This window comes from Dendrobates tinctorius, unplaced genomic scaffold (genome assembly GCF_039654945.1).
Source record: "Dendrobates tinctorius isolate UK_male_01 unplaced genomic scaffold, ASM3965494v1 ptg000201l, whole genome shotgun sequence".
In the NCBI taxonomy this organism is placed as follows: domain Eukaryota; kingdom Metazoa; phylum Chordata; class Amphibia; order Anura; family Dendrobatidae; genus Dendrobates; species Dendrobates tinctorius.
This window is the reverse complement of record NW_027361868.1, coordinates 8,315,954-8,334,360: the sequence shown is the minus strand read 5'-3', so window position 1 is coordinate 8,334,360 and position 18,407 is coordinate 8,315,954. Positions and strand designations below refer to the sequence as shown.

General features: G+C 43.3%; 1 protein-coding gene across 2 annotated transcripts in view; it reads left to right on the top strand.

Annotated features, from left to right (window-relative positions):
• VASH2 (vasohibin 2) overlaps window positions 1-16,057 on the top strand; it is a 106,527-nt gene extending 90,470 nt beyond the window's left edge. For both annotated transcript variants that reach the window (XM_073553368.1, XM_073553369.1), the window contains exons 6-8: window positions 1,884-2,265; window positions 5,652-5,764; window positions 14,756-16,057. In XM_073553368.1, the coding sequence (XP_073409469.1) occupies window positions 1,884-2,265; window positions 5,652-5,764; window positions 14,756-14,828 (568 nt within the window). In that variant the 3' untranslated portion in view covers window positions 14,829-16,057. The remainder of the gene's footprint in view (window positions 1-1,883; window positions 2,266-5,651; window positions 5,765-14,755) is intronic.
• Window positions 16,058-18,407: the final 2,350 nt, after the last annotated feature.

Below are 18,407 nucleotides of genomic sequence, written 5' to 3'. Positions count from 1 at the left end.
CCTATATCGTGCAGTATAATGACTGCCAGGATACCGCTATACCGTGCAGTATAATGACTGTGGCAGGATACCCCTATATCGTGCAGTATAATGACTGTGCCAGGATACCCCTATATCGTGCAGTATAATGACTGTGCCAGGATACCCCTATACCGTGCAGTATAATGACTGTGCCAGGATACCGCTGTACCGTGCAGTATGACTGTGCCAGGATACCGCTGTACCGTGCAGTATAATGACTGTGCCAGGATACCGCTATACCGTGCAGTATAATGACTGTGCCAGGATACCCCTATACCGTGCAGTATAATGACTGTGGCAGGATACCCCTATATCGTGCAGTATAATGACTGTGCCAGGATACCCCTATATCGTGCAGTATAATGACTGTGCCAAGATACCCCTATACCGTGCAGTATAATGACTGTGCCAGGATACCCCTATACCGTGCAGTATAATGACTGTGCCAGGATACCGCTGTACCGTGCAGTATAATGACTGTGCCAGGATACCGCTATACCGTGCAGTATAATGACTGTGCCAGGATACCCCTATATCGTGCAGTATAATGACTGTGCCAGGATACCCCTATATCGTGCAGTATAATGACTGTGCCAAGATACCCCTATACCGTGCAGTATAATGACTGTGCCAGGATACCCCTATACCGTGCAGTATAATGACTGTGCCAGGATACCGCTGTACCGTGCAGTATAATGACTGTGCCAGGATACCGCTGTACCGTGCAGTATAATGACTGTGCCAGGATACCCCTATACCGTGCAGTATAATGACTGTGCCAGGATACCGCTATACCGTGCAGAATAATGACTGTGCCAGGATACCGCTGTACCATGCAGTATAATGACTGTGCCAGGATACCGCTGTACCGTGCAGTATAATGACTGTGCCAGGATACCGCTATACCGTGCAGTATAATGACTGTGGCAGGATACCCCTATACCGTGCAGTATAATGACTGTGCCAGGATACCCCTATATCGTGCAGTATAATGACTGTGGCAGGATACCCCTATACCGTGCAGTATAATGACTGTGCCAGGATACCGCTGTACCGTGCAGTATGACTGTGCCAGGATACCGCTGTACCGTGCAGTATAATGACTGTGCCAGGATACCGCTGTACCGTGCAGTATGACTGTGCCAGGATACCGCTATACCGTGCAGTATAATGACTGTGCCAGGATACCGCTGTACCATGCAGTATAATGACTGTGCCAGGATACCGCTATACCGTGCAGTATAATGACTGTGCCAGGATACCCCTATACCGTGCAGTATAATGACTGTGCCAGGATACCGCTGTACCGTGCAGTATAATGACTGTGCCAGGATACCGCTGTACCGTGCAGTATAATGACTGTGCCAGGATACCGCTATACCGTGCAGTATAATGACTGTGCCAGGATACCCCTATACCGTGCAGTATAATGACTGTGCCAGGATACCGCTGTACCGTGCAGTATAATGACTGTGCCAGGATACCGCTATACCGTGCAGTATAATGACTGTGCCAGGATACCCCTATACCGTGCAGTATAATGACTGTGCCAGGATACCGCTATACCGTGCAGTATAATGACTGTGCCAGGATACCGCTATACCGTGCAGTATAATGACTGTGCCAGGATACCGCTGTACCGTGCAGTATAATGACTGTGCCAGGATACCGCTGTACCGTGCAGTATAATGACTGTGCCAGGATACCGCTATACCGTGCAGTATAATGACTGTGCCAGGATACCGCTATACCGTGCAGTATAATGACTGTGCCAGGATACCGCTGTACCGTGCAGTATGACTGTGCCAGGATATCGCTTTCATAATTCTCGATGCTATAAATTCCTTAACTCAGAACTACAGATATCTTACAAACGGACAGACCAGCGTGGAGCGGTTCCCCATCAGCTTTAAAACCCAGTTCTCAGGGAACTTCTTCCACCACGTAGTGCTGGGGATCCACCATAATGGACGCTACGGAACACTGGGCATGAGCCGGAGATCGGATCTCATGGATAAACCTATGACCTTTAAGACTCTGAGCGAGCTCATCTTTGACTTTGAAGACTCTTACAAAAAGTATTCTCACACCGTGAAGAAGGTCAAAATTGGTTTGTACGTCCCCCACGATGCCCACACGTTCCAGCCCATCGAGTGGAGGTATCTAGTGATCAACATGGGAAAGATGGTGCGGGCAGACATCAAGAAGGAACTGGAGAAACATGCCCGGGACATGAGGATGAAGGTGGGTGGAGAGGTGACTCTGTGGTCCATTGTGATTAGAACATCCCTGACCTGATCACTTTTTGTAAAATAACACTCTAGCCATAGACATGGATGACATATTAATGACCAGCCTCGTAATTAAAGATGGCTGATCGTCGACAAGGAGGTTTGTTGCTCTCAATTTGGTTATTTTAAGGCCTGTCGGGACCTTCACATCTCAGACACTCGTGACGTTTCTTACCGATACACCATAGATGGTAATGAAGTGTTACAATAGGATCCAAACATCACTTCCGCCTTGTCATAGCATCAACTTGGACATTAAGCAAATTAGTTTCCCGGGGTTGTCTTGAAGCACCCCAATTCCTGTACAATCCCTATAACATGCCTGAAAAGTGCCAGGAGGAACATTCCTTTGACAATAAGCCATTTACATTTATTTCTTCCGCTGCTTATCACTACGTTGCAAGTGTGAGGTTTCGTTGTAGTGCCTCCACAGGAGAAAAGAGGTATTACATTAACTTTATTACAGTCGTGTGTGGATTACCTGCGTTTCTGCCACGGAAATGCACTAAAAACACTTGCGCTTTTTACCTGTTGATTTTTTTGCATCTGATACAAGTCTATGGCATAAAATCTTCACATAAAACTAAACTTAACTGCAAGGGAAATTGACAGAGATCTTTTCTGGACATGTAAGATGCCTGCGTTTTTGACGTACGCATATACATAGTGTCAAAAACTCACCAAAACCTCATTGTGGTCACACATCTTTGGGGACCAATTCATTATTGAATTTGCACCTTTTTTATATCTAGTTTTTGATGTTTTTCATTTGTGCCTTATTCTTCTTTTTTTTACCCCTTAATGACCTATGGCGTAAAGGTACGTCGTATGTCACGTATTCCCCTTTGATGCGGGCTCTGGCGTTGAGCCCGAATGAGAGCTGATTTTATTAGCGGTCATATGCCCCTAACAGCCGTTGTTGGAATAGGGATCCACCCGCAGCTGTTAAGTAGTTAAATCTCGCTGTCAATCTTTGACAACGTCATTTAACTCATGCTTACTGGAAGAGCATCATAAGTCCCGCCCATCGGCAACCTTGTCACATGATCGCGGGACTCCGATGGCTTGGCATGACAAGTAGGGGTCTGCAGAAGACCCCTGTGCTTGTCATTACTAATCTGCTATGGACGCCACCCCGTGGACAGCGTTCATAGCAGATAATAATAATCTTTATTTAGCGCTTACATATTCCGCAGCGCTTTAATGTTTGCACACATTATCATCGCTGTCCCCATTGGGGCAATGGGGACAGCGATGATTATGTGTGCAAACTTTAAAGCGCTGCGGAATATGTAAGCGCTAAATCCACAATCCCTATCAGTAGGTCTTTGGAATGTGGGAGGAAACCCACGCAAACACGGGGAGAACATACAAACTCCTTGCAGATGTTGTCCTTGGTGGGATTTGAACCCAGGACTCCAGCACTACAAAGCAACAGTGCTACCCACTGAGCCACCATGCTACCTTCAGATGATGATTCTTGCTACACATAGCTGAAACGCTGCTCTGTGTAGCACAAGCAATTGGCTAAGGAGACTATTGAAGCAAGTAAAAAAGCGGGAAAAAAAAAGTTTTAAAAAATAATAAAAAAATGTTAAAAAGTTCAAATCACTCCCTTTTTGCCTTATTCAGAATAAAAGAATATATAAAATATATATAAAAAGAATTTATCTGATCGGTAGATGGCGTAATGAGGAAAAAAATCAAAGCACCAGAATTATTATTATTATTATTTTTTTTGTAGCAATAAAAAATACTTTTGATTTGGAGCAAAATTCACAAACCAAATACTCCTTTTTGAAGAATTTGAAGCAAAAAATGCCAATGAGAACCACTAGACAAAAAAAAAATAGATAAGTGATGAAAAAAACCACAAATAATGAATCAGGCCCGAAGATTTCTATTTTTTGTAAAAAAACTAACAAAAAAAAAAACATTAAACAAATAAATAAATGGTATAACATGTGGTGTATATTTTGCCTGTGTGCTTCTGTATAGAATAGCACAACTATAAAGTAACCAAAAAAACACTTGCGTTAAACCACCGAACAGAGGCCGGTAAATGTGGATTCCATGGATTTGTTTATTGGGGGAACCAGGAGCCCACGCGATGTGAAAAGACCCTAGAAGTAGTTGCCTGATTATTGAAAACCCATTTTTATACCTACTCCCCCTATCTCATCTTTGGGCCAGATTGGGAACAGATTACAAAGAGCGTCTCTCTCTGGAGGACCTGTCCTGTCCTGCATCACTGCTCACTGTGTAATATTTACTTTCTCCTGTGGAGGCGCTGTAGTAAAATGATACATGCACTGATCAGTTTCCCCACAGATCACAACTTTTTTTTTTTTAGATTAGATCATCCCTTTAAGGAGCAAGTTACCTGTGAATTTTTTTAGCAGTTATACCGTATAATAATATTTGACAGGTAATAACGTTCCTGAATACTTTTCCATTGCCGTGTATTAACTGCAGGCAGCTTTTTGAGTACGTTCTGCTTTCTTTAATGGCTGCGGGAGGCGGCAGCTCGATGTGGAGTCGCCCTTTATTTCAATCCTTTCAGATTAGAACACTTTTATCTGTTGCCATGGAAATAGCTTTTACTTTTCCTCTTTTACTTTCATAGAGACTTGGCTTCTTAGAGTCGAGAACATCATGTGCTTAAAAAGTGCAATTATTCCATTTTATAGAACGTATGAATTTAATATAATCTTGGTCGCCTACATCTGTATATAAGCCTGTAATGTGTGATACTGACCGTGGCAGATCTGCATTCCCCAGATATGGCTGTAGAATTCATTTTTCTTTTGCAATTTAAATCCTATTGTCAAAAAAACGTCATCAAGCGCTCAGACGGCAGCATTTAGATGTGACCGGAAGCGGCTCCCACTATGGTGGATTTCAGCTGGCTGTTTATATGAATAATCCCTGTAATACTTCATTTCCCAATGGGTTAATGTCTGACCTTCACAAAATCAGCCGTCGCTTGGGGGTCCAGAAACTTGATTCCATACAGGAGGAGTTTTCTTTGTCATCTGCACAATCTCGTGCATGCACAATGCATTTGTAGCACATGCGCACCTCACGGCGCATGCGCATCACTCTCATCTGTGGACAGAAGCTTTGCTGATGCGTCACGCAGGTTTATATGCAATTGCTAAAAAGATGAAAAGAGAGTGTTAAAGAGGCGTATATAAACTGTGGGGAGAAATAATGGAAGGTGACACAACAGTGGGTCGCCGATTTGAAATAATGTCGTAGAATAATTGCTATATGATGCAGTGTAGAAAATAAACACTTCTCATCACTGATCTGTTGTTGATTTTTTTATTCTCTTAGATCCTGAAGTCTTCAAGTGCTCAGTCTCCTGTGAAAGAAAGACGAGGGAAGTCTGTTTCTCCTCCAAGAGTCCGTATCAGCCCCCATAGACGCGCATGCCGGAGAGAGAAATCGTAAGTAATATGACATTAATGGAGCGCCCGCCAGGACCGTGGGGTTACTCGGTACCGGCCGCTTCTTAAAGGGGTAGTGTCACAGCGGCGATGACCCGGTCCGTGGCCCTGGTTGTCCAATAAAAGGGGTATATTTACAAGTGATGAGAAATAAAGTTTTTGTAATAATAATAATCTTTATTTATATAGCGCCAACATATTCCGCAGCGCTTTACAGTTTAACAGTTTCAAAACACAAGTCATAAGTAACAACGTTAACAATACAATAATTAAAGTAAAATAAGATGACCCTGCTCGTAAGAGCTTACAATCCACAATCTACAATTGTAATGAGTGTTCGTGACTCCACCTGTTTTATCTGATCAGAGGGGACCAGCGTTGCAGTGCGGATCCTCTGGGACTGATGGTGGGATGCAGCACAGTTGAAATAGCTCTCCACAGGCAGAGCTTACAGTATATACTCGTGTATAAGCCGAGATTTTCAGCCCATTTTTTTGGGCTGAAAGTCCCCCTCTCGGCTTATACACGAGTCATATACCGGGGGGTCGTGGGGGATCGGGGGTGTCAGAGATCATACCCCCTCCTGCCTCTTGTCTGCAGCCCCCCTGCTTGTTCCATGTTCTCGGCGCTGCTGCTCTTCCTGCTTCAGCGGTCACGTGGCACTGGTACCGCTCATTAAACTCATGAATATGTGCATATTTATGACTTTAATGAGCGGTACCACGTGACCGCTGAAGCAGGAAGAGCAGCAGCGCCGAGAACATGGAACAAGCAGGGGCTGCGCTGCAGAGAAGAGGCAGGAGGGGGTGAGTATGAACGGGGGGAGCCATATTCACCTGTCCCCGTTTCCAGAGCCAGCAACACTGATGAGCAGCAGGCAGCAGGAGGTGAGTATGCAGATTTTTTTTTTTTGTAATGGAGGCAGCAGCAGCAGCAGCAACATGATGAGGCCACACACTGTGCATCATTATCTGGGGCCACAGACTGTGCAGCATTATCTGGGGCCACTCACTGTGCAGCATTATCTGGGACCACTCACTGTGCAGAATAATCTGGGGCCACTCACTGTGCAGCATTATCAGGGGCCACTCACTGTGCAGCATTATCTGGGGCCACTCACTGTGTAGCATTATCTGGGGCCACTCACTGTGCATCATTATCTGGGGCCACTCACTGTGCAGCATTATCTGGGGCCACACACTGTGCAGCATTATCTGGGGCCACTTACTGTGTAGCATTATCTGGGGCCACTCACTGTGCAGCATTATCTGGGGCCACTCACTGTGCAGCATTATCTGGGGCCACTCACTGTGCAGCATTATCTGGGGCCACTCGCAGTGCAGCATTATCTGGGGCCACTTACTGTGTAGCAATATCTGGGGCCACTCACTGTGCAGCATTATCTGGGGCCACTCACTGTGCAGCATTATCTGGGGCCACTCACTGTGCAGCATTATCTGGGGCCACTCGCAGTGCAGCATTATCTGGGGCCACACACTGTGCAGCATTATCTGGGGCCACTTACTGTGTAGCATTATCTGGGGCCACTCACTGTGCAGCATTATCTGGGGCCACTCACTGTGTAGCATTATCTGGGGCCACTCACTGTGCAGCATTATCTGGGGCCACACACTGTGCAGCATTATCTGGGGCCACTTACTGTGTAGCATTATCTGGGGCCACTCACTGTGTAGCATTATCTGGGGCCACTCACTGTGCAGCATTATCTGGGGCCACACACTGTGCAGCATTATCTGGGGCCACTTACTGTGTAGCATTATCTGGGGTCACTCGCTGTGCAGCATTATCTGGGGCCACTCACTGTGCAGCATTATCTGGGGCCACTCACTGTGCAGCATTATCTGGGGCCACACACTGCGCAGCATTATCTGGGGCCACACACTGTGCAGCATTATCTGGGGCCACTCACTGTGCAGCATTATCTGGGGCCACTCACTGTGTAGCATTATCTGGGGCCACTCACTGTGCAGCATTATCTGGGGCCACACACTGTGCAGCATTATCTGGGGCCACACACTGTGCAGCATTATCTGGGGCCACTCACTGTGCAGCATTATCTGGGGCCACTCACTGTGCAGCATTACCTGGGGCCACTCACTGTGCGGTAAAACTGTGCACCCTAGGCTTATACGCGAGTCAGTAAGTTTTCCCAGTTTTTTGTGACAAAATTACGGGGTCGGTTTATACACGAGTATATACGGTAGTTCCAGGGCATTTGTAATAGAAGAGATGTTGAGGGAGATATTGATGCAGTATTTGGCAAGAGATGTAGCAGTGCTGAGAAGGTGTTGTAGAAAGAATTCAGAGGACACAGCTGAATGCAGTTCCGAAGCTTTACTCAAAGTTCTGGTGCGCACAGATGCCCACTTGGTGCTGCGTCCTCCAGGTCAGGGATCCAGCCAACTTCCAGACAGATGGAGAACACCTTTCCAGAACTCCCCTCAGTGTGTTCCTTTCCTGGCCATCTCTCTGTGCTGATTCCTACTCCTCTTTCTTCCCAGCACCTCACAGTCAGTGTCCCAGACCAGCAGCCGAGAACCTTGTCGGGTAACGTCCTCTCTGCGTTCCCTTGCTCCTTTATGCCTGCCTTTCCGGAGAAGATAACTGTGGCTTGTGACTGAGGTACCCTAAAGGTGCCTCTACCTCCGGCTTTCTAGTTGAGTCCATTGTTCACTCCACTAGGCTAGGGTGCCGGTAACCCCGTGCAACCTGGTCCCTCCGCTTACGGATCAGGCCCCACGGAAAGTATGGTCGCTTATCCATGCCCCTAGGATTCCTTCCCTCTTCAGGGAGCTTCCTTCAGTCTTTTTCTTCCCAGCAGCTCCTGCTGAAAGGGAGCTTCTGCACACGTCCTCTCACTTCCTCCCCTCAGGGAAGACTGTTCTAGCTCTAACTCTTCTCCCCTCTGAACCTCCTAGCTCCACCCACCTCCCAACACCCTTTCTTACCCAGCAGGGATGAGATCATCCTCCCTTAGGGTCCATCCAGTGTGCCCTGCTGCTATAAGTGTGTGCTGGATGCGGGTGTTAGAGTTCTGTGAAGTGCCTCCACCTTACCTGGGAAGTGGGATACTATACCTCTGTGGTGATTGAATCCTCAGGGGCGCCACATTAACCCTAATGCTGGAGTTGCACTATCGTATAGCATTCACTGCAATGTGCTAATGACCCTCAGCTCCTGCTCTGCTGCGAGCGTGATCCGAGTGTCAGAACTCTGTGCGCCAATACTCCCGTATGATGGAATCGGAGCACAGGTGAGGAGGAGATGGAGAAAGTAATTTCTCCATCTCCTCTGCTGCTGCTCGTCGGCGGGAATCGCCGAATCAGAGTGCAGTGCGATGTTTCACTCGCACCCATAGACTTGTATAGGTGCAATTGAGCCAAGTCTAGCTGCAAATTGCAGCATGGTGTGATTGTTCTCTCATGTCGATATGAGATCATAATCGCAGATCTGAGCTGCCCCGTAGAATAACACTGGGCAGAGAGCTAGGTGATGTTTTATCACATAGCACTCAGCCATGCAATACAGTAGTGTGACCCCGGCCTAAGCCTGAGAAACTTGCATTGAGTTGGATAAATCTATCTATCTTATCTATACATCGATAAAAGGCAGCACTATGTGAACGATGCCTTTATTGAATCATTTCCTAGTGGAAAACCCCTGCTCTATTCTATTTTTGTACTATCTGTATATCTATTTCTCTCTTATATGTGTCGCTGATTTTTCTTTCTTTCTCCTTTATTTCTTTCTCTCTCATTTCTTTCTCTTTCTCTCCTTTCTTTCTTGCTTCTTTCTCTCTCCTTTCTTTCTCTTGTTTTCCTTCTTTCTCTTTCTTTCTCTCCCTCCTTTCTTCCTTTTTTTGCTCCTTTCTTCCTTTCTCTTTTCTTCCTTTTTTTCCTCTTTCCTTTCTCTCTTCCTCTCTCTCATTTCTTTCTATAATTTTTCTTTCTTTCTCCTTTCTTTCTTGCTCCTTTCTCTCATTTCTTTCTTTCGTTCTTTCTTTCTTCCTCCTTTCTTTCTTTATCTTTCTATCTTTCTCTCTCCTTTATTTCTTGCTCCTTTCTTTGCCTTTCTTGCTCCTTTCTTTGTTTTCCTTGCTCCTTTCTTTGTCTTTCTTGCTCCTTTCTTTCTCTCCTTTTCTTTCTCTCCTTTTTCTTTTTCTCTCTTTCTCTCTCCATCTCTTTATTTATCTCTCTATCTCTCTCTTTCTCTTTTACATCTATCTTTACGACAAGCATTTTTCATTCACTATTTTGTATACATGGCAGCAGAATTCTCTCTCTCATCGTGTGTTTGAATCACTCATGTGAAAACAGAGGCTGTCCTTCTATCGAGAATATTCTCTGCACACGGATCCATCGTATTAACGATCATTCTGTCCTCATAGAAATCTGTTTGGGCTAAACAGGCAATTCTATATCTGTCTAGAGACAAAGATTACCGTATATCTATCTTCTAATTTAATCTACGGTAAGTAACAGCACACATTGCTTAGATATACAGGATACATAATAGGAAAGTATATACCATAAAGATGTCATTGATGAGCGTAATCATCACAGTTAACGGATGAGCTTCTACTTTCGGGAGCGCCCCTCTCCCAGCCCCCTAGCCTCCTGCCTGTCGAGGGGCAGTATACTCCTGATGATTGACAGTTCTCACAGAGTCCTCTGCCATTCAGCATGGAGAGACAGCTTTGCCATTGCCATCGTAGTAGGAGAGGGGCTCTGAAGCTGCACAGTAAGGCGCTTAAAAACACACGTGACATGTACAAATGTGAACACGTCGATCAGACAATGCTCACACCACCCACTAACTGAGATACAACAAGAAAACACAGAATGACAGATTTGCAGATTTTCCTTGGTTAGCATGGTTTGGGAGACCCCACTCCTCTCTTATGTGACGTGCACATAAGAGCTGTCTCAGACCACAAGCCCATACTAGGGAGCGGCCTGTCTGAATCCTGTTCATATTAGACACTGTTCACATGTTCAGGTTTTTAATACATTAGATAGGGACTGCTTCAATAGGGTTACCTTGACGTGGTGGAGCAGCTTGGTATACATTTTTTTGCGCAAAAAGACGATTCGACTAAATACCCTGTATTTGTTATCCAGCACTTGCTGATTACTGCCATTTTTTATTCCAGAGTATTTTTGCAAATCTGTAATTCTGTGTTTTCTTGTTGTATCACAGTAAGGCGCTTAGAAGCGCGCTCTGCCTGGGAGACCGACCACTGCTGGTAGCCTGCAGGGGTGGCCGGCAACCTAGACAAGGCGCAGTAAACTATAGAATTAAGAAGCCCTCTGTTCTAGAGAATGGGAAGGGTTTTTAATAAGAGAAAAATTGTCTTTAAAATCAATTTTATTTATTTATCATGAAAAAAAACCCTTTATAAAATAAATTTGGATGTAGCGAAAAAAAAAAAAAATAGAATGTGACCTGCTGACCTCCGCTGTGGAGGAGTTAATGGCTGTGGGTGTTGTGGTGACGCGCAGGTGGCGGGCTGGTGAGTGACGTTGGCTGCTGTTAAGCTAAACGTAACCTTATCATTAAAGATTCTGCTGCCTCATGTAATCGTACTCCCCCTCCGTGATGCGCCGAGGCATGCCAACACTCTCCATTGAGCGCAGCCTAATTCTTTCACCCCTGTAAATACTACTGTTGTTAAGGATTACACAAGAGCCAAAGACAGAAATAAGTGACATGTATCCAAACATAACCTACAGTAAGCGTGGCAGCTGGGAGGAGGCCGTGACACAAAGGCCTATATTTACCCGTGAATTAACAGCCGTGGCACGGGTGACGCTGCCGCCCCATCGGGCAGTGCTGATAATTATAGTACTTGCATCACAGCACCAGGCTTCGCCCATTCACCCCTGGCCTAGAAAATATTTATAGCGTGGGATTTAGTAATAACATAGGAGTCTATCTCCGGAATCACTACATCATCGACCTGATATAAAGGGGAGGTCAAGAGGGAAAGATGCCACTTTGCTGCCAGCTGCCGGCTGCGTCACCGCATTCCAGGATGAGAGAATACCCGTGAATGAATCCAGGTCAGACTGATATCTTGATATTGATCTGACATTGCTATAAGGTCAGGATTCTTCCCATGATGTCAGGACAGAAAAATCTGCAGCAGCACTATTTTGGACATTTTTTTTTAATTTATCATTGAATATATTTTTATTATGTGTTTTTGTTTTTTATTTATTTTTCCAAAAAGAAAATGATACAAATTATGACCAATGGTGTAGCGTGAATCTTATGGGTACCTTTGCAAAATCTCCAACAAGGTCCCCAATGGTCTTTAATAGAATTGGATCTTTTTGGGGCCCTCCTATGCTCCAGGACCCAGGTGTGACTGCAATCCCCTGATAATGACACAGCTTTGACAAACAGCCGATTACAAAAAAAAAGGATAAAACTAAGAAACTACCATTTGAAAGTTGGCAGTCAGATGCCTGCTGATAAGCAACTTTTAAAGGGAATCTTTATGCTATCCTATCTCAGAGCATCATGATGTAGGGAATGAGACCCTGATTCCAGTGATGTGTCACATACTGGGCTGCTTACTGCAGTTTTGATTAAAAGCGGTTTTCTCTGCTGCAGATCGAGCAGTTCTCTCAATGCTGAGCTCTGCATAACCCAGCCCACACAACTGATTGTCTGCTTTGTGTGTATACTGTGCATAGGCAGAAGGCAGCTAATCAGTGGTGGCGGCGTGGTTGAACAATTTTGGGATTTACTAGTTCTCCAGTGATAATCTCATGCAGAATAAACAGTGATTTTATCAAAACTATAGCAAGAAGCTCTGTAAGTGACACATCACTGGAATCAAGGTCTCTGTCTTTACATTAAGTTTTTCTCAGATTACGTAGCAAAATCAGTTCAGGTGAAAATGGTCTTATTTTTATCTAGTTGTTTTTTTAAGGTTGTTCCTGATTGAAAAATTAAAACTCAATTTAAACCAGGGCCGGAGCTTGAGAGTTAGGGGTCCTAGTGCAAAATTTGGGGCACACCAAGCACAACCTCTTTATGGCCACTGCTCATGGCCCACCTGTGACTATCTTTAAGGCCATGTACGCCATCACACAATTTTTTTGGTTGATGCTTATTAAATGCAAAGTTAACCATCTTTCTAAATAGCAGTTCCTCCCCCTTCCCTTCTCTCAGTGCTAGAAATAGCAGGAGGAAGTTGGAAGGGGTTGTACACAGATCTGCAATCAGTGGACAGAGGTTCAAGTATGTAAAGTTTTAGGGAGAGCAGAGAATATAGGCGATAGGCAAGGAGGAAAAAAGTGCAGGATAGAAGCTGTGCCGATGTATGAGCTAGTGAAGACAGCAGCACCCTGGATACGCAGACCTCACTTCCAACCTTCATTACTTGGAGGGACACTCCCACAAGAAAAAAAGCTAAAACTTGAATCAAACTGTAACTTGCAGATTGAGGAGATGGGTTGGGCCTGAAAATGAATGATGGAATGAAGATTGCCGATTGAAACCTAAAGCAACTTTATTAACTAAAGACAGCCACTAACACATGTAAAAAATTCGTTTTCAATGTCAAATGTATCCACGAGATTTCGTAAAATTATCCAGTTCGGAAAAATATACTTCCATTTCCAGTCTTTGAGTACTTGATGGCTAAATAGAAAGATAATTTTGGGTAGGAGATGTACACACTCTACACTCTTATTGTCGGAATTAAGCAAGTATGGAAAGAAAAGCCAGGGCCCGGTGAACATGGCCGCCCCATAGTGATTTTTGTGAACATGCGCTAGTATTTTTGTGATGCAAAGATGGGATAGAAAAGGGCCTCGCATTCACCTGATTATACAGTGGGGAAAATAAGTATTTGATTCGCTGCCGATTTTGCAAGTTTTCCCCCCTACAAAGAATGGAGAGGTCTGTAATTTTTATCGTAGGTACACTTCACCTGTGAGAGACAGAATCTAAAAATGAAAAAAAACAGAAATTCACATTTTCTGATATTTTTTACATTATTAATTTGCATTTTATTGCATGAGACAAGTATTTGATCACCGACCAACCGGCAAGAATTCTGGCTCTCACAGACCTGTTAGTTTTTCTTTAAGAAGCCCTCCTACTCTGCACTCATTACTTGTATTACCTGCACCTGTTTGATCTTGTTTCCTGTATAAAAGACACCTGTCCACACAATCAATCACACTCCAACCTCTCCACCATGGCCAAGACCAAAGAGCTGTCTAAGGACACCAGGGACAAAATGATGTATTAGACACCACTAACCCAACAGATTCTCTCCCAAATGTGCATGGAAGATTGACATAGCCTTCACGCAAAGATAAAGTTTCAGGACTTTCCAATTTTATTATAGATTTACAACCAATATAACCATTGATATGTGAAACTACTTGCGCGTTTTGAATTGCTATGTGTTCTTTTTCATAGCATAAATGTTAATTTGAAACGTGCCCGTTATATCAACAGTTGATGGAATTACTGATTTTAAATATTTAAAGGGAATGTTCACTTCTTTTTTAAAGATTTTTCAATGGGCCCAGGGTGCTTCATGAATAATAAAAAAAAAAAATATTGATCTACTGAACTGAAGGTACTGCTGTGTCCTGCTGCCAGCGTCACCTGCCACTAGTTACTTTTCAAGTGTTACGTAATGGCTGCAGCTAATTGCCTCTGGCCGCTAATTGCCTCTGATTGAATAGTCAGCCTGTATTACAGGGAGGGACACTCCCAAAAGAGAGAAATATGAAACTTGGGTGGGAGGGGAAGCCAGGAGCATTCTTTGTTCCTTGACGTTATAAACAGAGCCCCAAAAATGACATCATATGTATAAAAAAACATAAATTTGGGATGGTTGGCAAGTGTGGCCATAAGTAGCTCCAAAGTTAGTTAATTTTGGGTGTTCATCTTTTGTTGTCTCCGCCATCCAGTAACCTCTTTCTGTCATTTTGTTCCCAGGCCGGCCATGATGGACAAGACGCCAGCGGACCTCAGCACACTCAATGATGTCGGCTACCAGATTAGGATTTAACAACACCACACGAATCCCTGGTGCTTCCATTTGCACTTTACCCCTTTACTTCTTTTTTTTTTTTTTTCTAAGAAATATTGACTATTTATTATAAGTTTTTATTTATGCTTTTAATTCAGAAATTTGCATTTTTACACTTTTTTTTTTTTTAATATTGAGTTTGCCAGCTTTTTGCAAGAAAAAAAAAAAAAGACCCCATACCAGGACTTTTTGGAGGCGATCTGTGATTTTTACCTGACACGATTTGAAAGTTTACAGCCATCATCTGTCATGATGGACCCATGTTGTTTTCTTATTTTTTTTTTTTTTTTTACACCATCGAAGACTGGCATTGCCAAGTGAAGTGTTGTAATGGCAGTACCAGTGTCGGGAGGACAGCTTTGTCTAAGTATATTAAAAACGTGCTATAACTTGGACCAATGTGAGGCGTATTTGATACAGTTTTTACTATCCGCGGCGGCCATTTTGAACATTTCTCTGCCAATGCTTTTCCAGTAAAATGGCTGCTTTTTTTTTATCCGGCCTGTACTTTTAGTGGTTTCCTATGCATCACATGAAGCGGCTACCTGTCACAAGACTAGACTGTAATACTCGTTAGGCCTAGGTATCAAATCTCAAAGGAGCAAATAGCCCATCAGGGTTTCTAGAAAATGCCATCTGACCGGCTGCTATGAGCGCCAAGGCCGTTTGCTCCCCTGAGGTAATATATTTGAAGCCAAAGTATTTTTTTGGAACTTTTTCCACAGAATATGGCTGACTAAAAGGGTTCATATATGCAAGCTCATAATACAGCAGTCAGGGTGTCTTTATTTATTATTCGTCCATAGAGCAGAAGCTCCTTGATCCGTATTATAAGGGGATCGGTTGAAAACCCAAGTGAATATCAAATACTGTAATAATCTAAAATGGATCCATTGTCCTCAGTAACCAATCGGCTTTTAGAAATGAAAGGAGTGGTCTGATTGGTTGATGCAAACAGATGAGTATATTAACCAATCAAATTCCAAGAATTCATTTTTTTTTTTTAAGGATCTTCATTTTTATACGTCCCATTTTCCTTATAATAAAATACCTTTACGTCCGCACACAGCAAATTTGTGGCAGGTTTTTCCCCACACCCTAGTGGACCTTGCCACATATATGAGTGGAATAGCTGTAGCATATCTGCCACGTGCGAACGTGTCCTTCAACAACGTAATTGTGAAATTAAACTTTTCTTATAACGTCGAGTCACTTTGTAAGTGATTATTTTTTAATCATGTGATGTTTTCTTCCACTATTATACCTGATTCCCTGTTACCGTGGCTGAGAGGACTGTTGCGTTGAGTCAATCTCCCGAAATTAGTTTCGGGTAAATTCTCTCGATTTGGTCCGTATAAAATTGGTGCGAATCGAAAGTGCGTTGATTGCCGTGAAAAGATGTTAAACCCTTCCAAAATATACTTGCCGGTCCTCCGCCATCTCCTGACTCTTTCTGCCTCCGGTTCCTGGTCCTTCACACGGGTCTTCGGTGCTTCTGCCACTGAGGCCAGTAATTGTCCTCAAGTGGTGACTTGGGGGAAAGAGTTTGGGGGGCAATGTACGTCATGCGTTGTCCCCCATGTGACTGACAGCCCCCCATATGGCTGTTGGAGGCCAAGTACTGGTCTCTATGCCAGAATAACCAAAGACGCGCGCAGAGGAACAAAGTAGCTGCGCCAGACACGGCACAAAGACTTCGATGAGGGAGTAGAACTGGTTAACATAATGCAGTTTTTTTTATTATTTTTTCTTGGCCCCTTTTCTGGCCCTGAAAAGAATTGAGCAAAATGGTGGCAGGTTTGTAACTATTCTGGTTTTGTAACTACAACCAAAAACAAAAAAACTCAATACCCAGCTAAAGGGTCATAGCAATAGTCATCACATAGTAGGTAGTGACTAAAGGTGGACTAAATTGTCACAAATATAGAGAGGGTTTAATTAAATAATATCAATTTTATTTCACATTTATAAATTAATCAAGACATACAAGGTGCTTAATGGTGAGGTAGATATAACAATAGCAGCTGAAAGGTAGTGGCGAAATACATTAATAAATATAGTGCCAGACAGAAAAAACATCTCGGGACAGGGTTCTGCATGAGATCAATAAATTGTTAAGAAAGGTTCGGATTATACAAATAGTAATGTAATAACAGTAACTCGAAGCCTACACGAAATGAATCATACATAAATAGCCGGTTTATCATAGGCAGTGTTATCTAAGCATGCTCCGAATCCCAGGTAGAGTTTCAAGGTACAGGCTGGCTAAGTCCTATAAATGTATTCCTGATATATACGAGATATAATAGCCAAAATTTATCGTGGGGGCACAGTGGTAGATATAAATACTCCCAAGACTCTAATGTGAGTCATGTGTCATACCAACACACTAATGAATCAGAGGGTACTGAGGGATCTAAATGTCAACCCACAGAATTCCCTTAGTGAGGCCCCAAACAATATGCAGTACAAGTATCCCAACCATGCAGAATCCTGCATATTATTTAATTAAACCCTCTCTATATTTGTGACAATTCAGTCCACCTTTAGACACTGTACTACCTACTATGTGATGAATATTGCTATGACCCTTTAGCTGGGTATTGAGGTTTTTTGTTTTTGGTTGTAGTTTGAGGTTCGAGAGGCTTATCCGTCTGGCCATGGATTTTTAGGTTGATATTCTGGAATTGTGCATTTCAAATCCCCCAAAAAATGTTAAAGAAAGCTATAAACTAAGGGTGTAAAAGTAGTAAATGTGCTTAAATCTGCGTTCACCCCGTGGTACATGTGTCCTCCAGTACAGAATTATATTGGGGTCCAGGAGTTCCAAGTTTCACCTCTAGCTACACCTTCATGGCCTTATGGTGCAGTCAGAGAATATAACATGATATATCTGAAAATCATTGAGTACGTTGGAATTAATATGGGTCAAAATAAAGAGAGCAAACCTTCTGTGGGTGGAATCATCACCATTCACTAGTAACCCAATATTTTAGGTATGGGGTATTATCTATCTCATTCCTCAGTGTCATCATTAGAATTTTTAAAATTGCAGAGCTAAAATTGAAAATTTATTTAGAAAAATGGCTGAATATCAGAGACATAGACTCGAAAATCTGCCACCTTATAGCCAAATAGTCCTTCGGGTGAGCATTGTGTCCTGCAAACAGGGGACAACAAAGCACATAACCGATTGTGGCGTCCATTCAAGGGGGCTTACTGTGCCCTTCATAGACAAGTACACCTTCAAATATCTGTCACTGTCTTTACGACTTTCAAAGAAATTAATAAAAACAGATAAAAAAAAAATGACAAAATTTGCATTTTTTGTGATGAACAATTAGGAGGTGTGGATTTTCTATTACATTTTTGCAGTGTTTTACTAGAAAACAAAAATCCATCCTCGCAAAGGAAATTTTGCTATTCCCCAATGTGAGTCCCCTTTAGGCCACGTATTCTATTAATGATTATTTTAGGCCTCTTTTAGCGTTCGATTTTTGTGTATTACGGCTATCTGTGATTTTCCCATCAAAGTGCGGACTGATTTTCACAAAACTG